The 7,426-nt window shown below is 46.1% G+C and overlaps 1 protein-coding gene across 1 annotated transcript in view; it reads left to right on the forward strand.

The window, feature by feature from the left end:
- Window positions 1-420, forward strand: part of LOC133374625 (V-type proton ATPase catalytic subunit A-like) — a 28,486-nt gene extending 28,066 nt beyond the window's left edge. Inside the window, exon 15 of the mRNA XM_061605732.1 lies at window positions 68-420. Coding sequence (XP_061461716.1) covers window positions 68-160 — 93 coding nt within the window. The 3' untranslated portion in view covers window positions 161-420. The remainder of the gene's footprint in view (window positions 1-67) is intronic.
- Window positions 421-7,426: the final 7,006 nt, after the last annotated feature.

Raw genomic sequence — 7,426 nt, forward strand, 5'->3', positions numbered from 1 at the left:
TTAAATAATGTGTCTCAAGCCTGTCACTCACACTCACTCATAAATCTTCATTTCTTTCCTTACCTAGGATCCTGTAAAGGATGGAGAGGCAAATATCAAAGCTTACTATGCACAGCTTAATGAGGAAATGCAGAATGCATTCCGCAACTTGGAAGACTAAAAAGAGAACATGGGGAACTAAAAGCACTGAGTGATTGGAAGCAGGACTTTGCCTGTTGTTGTTGATGATGTGTGTGTGTGTAATAGCTCCCACCAAGAGCTCCTTGCTAAAGGCTCCTTTGGGCTGGGGGCTGACTCCATTGCATGCTGTCACGTAGCAGTCACGTAGCTGTCTGGTAGCAGTTGTAACATTGCAACCAAAGAAGCCGAATGCAAATCTCTGGGTCCATTTGTACTTTGTCTCCTGTTTTAATTTTGCATGGCCTGAATAAATTTTGAGTACAATAGTTCATTTATCTTTACTTTTACATAGCTCATTATATAAGAACATTAACCAAAAAATCTCCTAAGGATCCGTCTAGGCCAGCATCCTGTTGTAACAGTGGTGCCCAGCCAGGTGTCTCAATGGAAGGTCCACAGGCAGGGCATGAAGGCAGCAGCAGCACTCCCCACTCTTTGTCCCTCCACAACTGGTATGCAGTGGTAGACTGCCTCTGAACATCGAGGTTCAGTTTTTAGCTATCATGCTTAAACAATATGAGAGCAGCCCTCTGGATCAGGCTAAGGCAAGGATGCCTAGTCCAGCAGGCCTGTGTCTAACGGCCAGACAAGCAACTTTAGGAACCTTGCAAGAAAAGGTTGAAGGCAAGAGCCGTCCTCTGTTACTTGTTCCCTTGCGCCTGCAACTCTGAAGCGCATTGCAACTGCACAATAAGCTGGCTACATCGCCTTTCTTCCCTGGAGTGCCACTGTGCCCACTGGCATTGCACCAGTCCAGGGCACACTGTTTCCTGCATCTTGCTGTTCAGATGAATGTGGGAGAATGTCCACAGCATGCTGTAATGTGCACTGATTGAAAGTAAATGTGCCACAGAGAAATGGCTCACTAGCACCTAGTGCGGAAATCCGGCACTTGCTTTTCTTCCTGCCATTTGCCCCTTTCCCTCCCTCCCTCTTTCTTGTACCTTTGCGCACCTCTTTCTATTGTACAGAGGGGAGCGGCCGGTCCCCTCAAACTTTGTGCTTTTGTCTGTTCCCTGCTAAGTGCACCCTTCTCCTCCTTATTTATTTCCCCATAATTAAGAGCAAAAACAGACAAAATGCAAAACCGGAAATCCTCATAACGGTGTGCTGAGGACAGAACGTTACCTTTAACACACCATGAGAAGTTCATCCACAGAGGAGGCTGCTTGCCTGCCATGTCTCTGCATGATTCACCGCTCTGGCCATCTTCTTCTCATCAGCCACCTCTGGAGGTGGATCCCTGGCTCAGACTTGGTGCAGTGACCTGGCAGAATGACCTGCCAAGCAATGGCATTGTCTGCAGGATTCTCTTTCCAGTCAGAAAATGGGTTGCTCATACACACTCTACATTTCAAGTGTAAGAGTGCAATACCGCTTCCAATTTTAATTCTGGGCACTGGGTGAACCAAACGAGTGCAGCTCACATTTGGGAAATCTGTTCAAAACAATACAGCCACTGATCCCTGTGGGTCATAGAAAGGGGGAGGAAGTAGGCATGACAGGAAATGCCTGTTTTGCTTATTCCCATCACAAGAGAAAGGGCTCTCCTCCGCCCGCCCTCTGACACCTGGCCTTCTACACGTCCTGCATCAGGAAAAGTCGGCGAGAGGAGGGGTGGCCCTTGGCAACCAGAAGATGCGAGATGGTTCCACGCTATTGTAAGCCTTGTCATCCATCAGACAAAGCACCACAGGAAGCGACTCTATAAAAGTCGCTTCTTTTCACCATGTTTTGCTCTTCATTTGTTTCCATCGAGGGAGAAAGAGAAAAGAGAGTTAATAGCGACATAACAAAGAACTTTTAGACTGGTTAGCTGGGTTTATTTATTTATGTATTTCTTGGATAACAGTCAGTCGGAATATTGAGCGCTGAAGGTAAGCTGAAACACACGGCTTGATTTGAAGCAGGCATCACTTCAATCTTAGCCCCGGGCCCTGTTCTCCCTACCAACGCTCAGCTGTAGTGAGAAAATGTGCAGTCCTCATGATGTGCTGAAAATGGATCTGGGTGTGAGAAGGAAGTGAGTAATTGGATGCCCTTTGGGCACTTGTCCAGGTGTTCCAGTGGTTGTGCATTCAAGATTTGATTCCGTGTGAATTGGGCTGTCCCAAAAGGGCACCCAATGAAAATGCACAAGTCCTGAACCATCCCGCTGACTTCCATGCATCCCATCCCAGTGGTGGACAAACTGACCACTTAATAAAATAATAATAAATAATTAATAAATAATAAAAAAATAAAATAAAAAATAAAAAGACCACTTGTGAATCTGATCCCTGACCTACCCAGGTCAGTTGACAGCTATGTGCCTATGCATGTAGTTTGCAGAAGATTTCTTCATATGTTCCCTCAAGCACTAGTATAACGGCAAATTCTGAAGTGCAGGGTCCCTTCATGATAGTTACAGCCACACACCCCTCATCTTTTTTTTTTTTTTTTTTTTGCTGCTGGGTTGAGAATTAGATCCTTGTTAATTCTTCTCCCACAACAACAGACTAAGAGCCAATCAGCATGAAAAAGAAGTGCATTAGCTACTGAGAAGAGTCTTCTCAGTGGCTGACTCTGATTGGCTCCAGTCATTAGGAAAGGACAAAGAAGCATGTTAGAAGCCTCTTCTCAGTGGCTAACACACTCCTCCATGATGGCTGCCTCACAGGATGCTGGAGACATAGGGGCCCTGCTGGGACCTTGCTCCCCCCAAAAATAAGGGATCTAAGACCCCCCCAGTCCCTAGATGACTACACCCCTGCCCTCAAGGCTCCTGGGAAATTCCAAAACAGTGGGGGAAAAGTGATTCTAGCTGTGCAGCCATTATTTTGTGATTGCCAGCTGATGTAACTATCATGGGCTCCTGGTGATGTTTGTGGAGTCTTTCTGCACCTCTCCAAATCCTGCCATAGGGTAGATTCTTTGGGTGCTTTTTCTGCTCTGGCAAAGAAGAAATAAGGGATCATCCCCACCCCTGACTAGGTGTGCTGACTGTGTGCATCCTGTTATTTCAAAAGTGGGATGGGGAGCTCAGAATGTGCTACTAGGCATGATGGGGGAGAAATTCGATTTAGTTCACATATAAAACCAAATCTATCAAATCCACACTTTCTAAAACAAACACAGCAATCCTCTGAAATTTGCACTTATCTGAGTATAGGTCACATCCACGCCATACATTTAACACACTCTTACACCTCTTTAACAGTCATGGCTTCCCCTAAAGAATCCTGGGAAATGTAGTTTGTCAAGGGTGCTGGGAATTGCAGCTCTGCAGTAGCCATCAAAACTAGGCTACAACTGTTAAAGGGAAGATGAGTTCTGCGTCAATATTGTCTGTATTTTTATTTTATTTTATTTAGAACTTTTTTGATATACACTTATTTTGAATGGCACAATTTGTGCATATGCATATTGTGTTTTCTCCTTCTCTGCTGATGCTGTCTTGATAATCCTGTAATGCATATCTGTGTTTATGGTCTGCAGACCAAAGTGACTGGAGAACAACAGGGTGGCTGTCCCTGAAATAGAATGTGATCATCTGCAAAACAGGTCCCAGGTCCCTAATCAATTTTTTTTTGCCAAAAAAACAAAAACCAGAGACAAGCTAATAATCTGCAGACTAATAAAATATCAAAGGGAATTTATTTAAAAATTGCAATCTGCCAGCCTCAAAAGATCCACAACGGCTTACCATTTTAAAAATGAACCAATAAGAAGCAATTTAATAAATATTGGAGGGAAAGCCTTCCTGTAAAAACTCATTATCATCAGCTCGGAGTTCAAACCTCTTTGGAGCATTCCGAAGCCTCCAGAGAGGGTTGCCAGGTTCAGGCGGCCCAGAAATATAGAGGTAGGAGGAGCCTGGGGAACAGAGAAGTGGTGCCTGGCAGACCAGTGGGTGGAGGCTAGGATGGTAAGGATGACACCTGGGAAGGGCAGAAGATGGCACCTGCTGGGTGAGGGCAAGAACCTGGCAAGGGAGGTGCCTCCCTCATATAGGTCGGGCCAGGGGTTGGAGCCTTAGTGGTGCCTGTTGGGTCTGGGGAAGAGGGTGCCATATTTTGTAGCTCAGGCCCAAGGGCAGAGCTTATAGCCAAAGTTCTCAAGCCAAGCTCAAAACAGCCTCTCTGTCCTTGAACATAGGAAGCTGTCAATCCATCGGCCCATCTAGCTCAGTATTGTCTGCACTGACTGGCAGAGGCTCTACAGGCCTACCTAGAGATGTGGGGATTGAACCTGGATGCTCTGCCACTGAGTCACATCCCTCCCCCCACCCCAAAGAGGAGGAGAATGCGAAAGCCCTGAACTTCCACCACAAATCTGGAGGCAGGGCAGTTGACGACCCTCCGTGCAAGTGTCCCCACCCCACTTCTAGGGAGTGCCCCTTTCACTCCGTCTTGCTCCCCCCCCAGCCCTCTGGGGTGCCACCTGGGCCTTCATACTCGTCCTCATCCTCTCCTCCTTCCCTGGGATCATCCTGGGGCTCACTGTCTACTCCAGTGGCACACACTCCACGCGCACACGCTCTGCAGGAATCACATTCATGATCGCAGGTAGGCGCAGCAGGTTGCGGGTGGAGAAGAGCTCACAGATGGGAATGAGGAGTGATACTCAAGGGTTAAGGATAGCCACAGATCAGGGTTGGAAGGATCTGACCGTTTTGGTCCTTTCAGTTTCTCATTTCCGAATTTTGTATTTTGTTCTCCACATTTCTGCTGCAATATGCCCTTTTTTTTAATCCTCATGGAAACTTTTCAGCATTTTAGTGCAAATTTCTCCTAATAAACACATTTTTGTGTCCAGTTTTGACTAATGTCCACATTTTTGCAAGCAATTTATACTGATATAATGCATTTTATAATGCATATTGTTTTCACTCATATAGTCATTTAAAAGCACACTTTCCCGCTAACGTGCATTTTTGTAAACATTGTTTGGCTGGTGAACTGCATTGCAAAATTCAGATAAGTGCAAAATTTGAAGGAAGGCTGTGTTTCAGTTCTCATGTTGTTTCAGAAAGTGCAAATTTGATAAATTTGGCTTTAAATGCAAAGGGAAATTAATTTCTCCCCCTTCCCCACTCCAGCTGCCAGTATTTTTGTGGGAGGGATTCAAGCACATTCTGGAACGTTAGGTTTGCGTGATTAAGATGGATGATGTGCTCTGTTCCCCTTGCACATTAAATCCCCATTAAAAAACCCCAGACTTTTTGCAGTTAGGAAAGTTACATGATGGCTGTGCCGTGCCACCCTAGTCAGAGGCAGCATGCTTCTGAAAACCAGTTGCCGGAAGCCTCAGGAGGGGAGAGTGTTCTTGCACTCGGGTCCTGCTTGTGGGCTTCCCCCAGGCACCTGGTTGGCCACTGTGAGAACAGGATGCTGGACTAGATGGGCCACTGGCCTGATCCAGCAGGCTCTTCTTATGTTCTTATGTTCTTACAGAGAAATGCACTAAAAAGTGTGGGATGAACAAGGGATTAATGGGGAGATGTCTAAACATCGCACAAGCAAATCAAAATAAATGCAGGACACATGCTTATTGTCGTATGGCCACCTTGTGAACAAATCAGAAGAAATGCTCCATAGTCTAACCTCTCTGGGTAAGCTTTGTGCAAGTAAATCAGGATGAATGCTGAATAAACAAGTTGCCTGGGGGCTTATATGAGTTGCAGTCAAAAACATCTGGAGCTCGCCAGGTTTAAGAAGGGTGGTCAAGGGTCTCAGCCAAGAGTTGTCATCATCGCCTGATACCTGAGCCCTTTTATCTGGATATGAACCCGAGACCTTTGTGTGTGCAACGCATGTGCTGCACCTCTGAGCTATGGGCCCTCTAAGGCCGTCAGCAAGAGCTCTAGAGGCAGACCAAGAAGGGTTCTTGTGGCGTCTCTGCTTTGATACTTGCCAGAATCCCACTCTCTGCAGAGTGGGCCAAAAGTCCTTGCTGAGGACAGTCCAGGAATTTGGAACCATCAGGATGTGAGGAATGACCCCTCACTCTGCGCTCCCTTCCTATCTCCCCCCTAGGACTCTTTGCCTTGCTGGGTGTCTCGGTGTTTACAGGAGTGACGGTGAATTTATGTGGAAAGCGCTATGCCGAATGGAGATTCTCTTGGTCCTACATTCTGGGCTGGATCGGAGTCATCCTTACCATATCAGCAGGTAAGAATTATGGCCGTTTCTCAAAGCATTTGGAGAGCCAGTGTGGCATAGTGGTTAAGGTGTTGGACTACGACCTGGGAGACCATGGCTCGAATCCCCACACAGGCATGAATCTCACTGGGTGTCCTTGGGCCAGTCACTACCTCTCAGCCTCATGAAAACCTGAAGGCCTCATGAAATTGTCTTGAAGGGAGTACATTTACATTTTATCCAAAGCATTTAATATTTTTTCTTACATTATTTATTTATGTTTTATTTTATTTGCTGGTCAGCTAGCACAGGGCAGCAACTAGGCAAATTACTGTCAAGTTTAAAACAATTTTCAAATCCCATCAGATATCCAAGTGAGAAGAAAGTCTTAATCTGGTGCTGAAAATGTATCAGCACCAGGCAGGCCTCACTCAGGAGAGTGTTCCACGGCAGGGCGGGAGATACAATCAAAAAGGCCCCTTGTTGCCAACTTCTGAACCTCGTAGAGGGAGCACATGGAGAAGGCTCTCAGCAGGGCCGGATTATCCATTAGGCTTAGTAGGCTGAAGCCTAGGGCCCCGGATAGGGTTACCAGGTCTCCGGTTTTGGGGTGGAGTCTCTGGTTTTTTGGGGGCCCTGCGGTTCTCTGGCTAGTGCCCCTTAATCTCCGGACTCTCAGCTTCAATTTTTTTTAAAAAAATAAGTTTCTAGGTGGTCTGGTTCCCGAGATTTACACCAAAACGTCAACCGCCCCCCCGCGCGACTGTTAAATCTGTTTTACAGATGTTTAGAACAGCTCCTAGCTCTAACTACAACTGCCATCAGCCCAATCCAGTGGCCATGCTGGCTGGGGCTGATGGGAGTTGTAGTTTAAAAAAGTAACTTGTTCAAGCTCTGGCTATAACCCCACCCTTTCAGGATTGTAGCCAATAAATGAAGCCAGGGTTGTGACTTCTTGATCCAGGCATGCCTAAACTTAATTTCAATTGTGGCTTTGAGATTTTGCAGTTTGCGTAAGTAATATGGCTTAAAGTTTTTTTTTTCTCTTCTGTGCAAGAGTCAGACCCTGGGCTATGAAATATGAAAGTATTTAATCCAATACTCCATTAGGACTTTCTTTTGAG

The sequence above is a fragment of the Rhineura floridana genome, chromosome 22 (genome assembly GCF_030035675.1).
Source record: "Rhineura floridana isolate rRhiFlo1 chromosome 22, rRhiFlo1.hap2, whole genome shotgun sequence".
Taxonomy (NCBI): domain Eukaryota; kingdom Metazoa; phylum Chordata; class Lepidosauria; order Squamata; family Rhineuridae; genus Rhineura; species Rhineura floridana.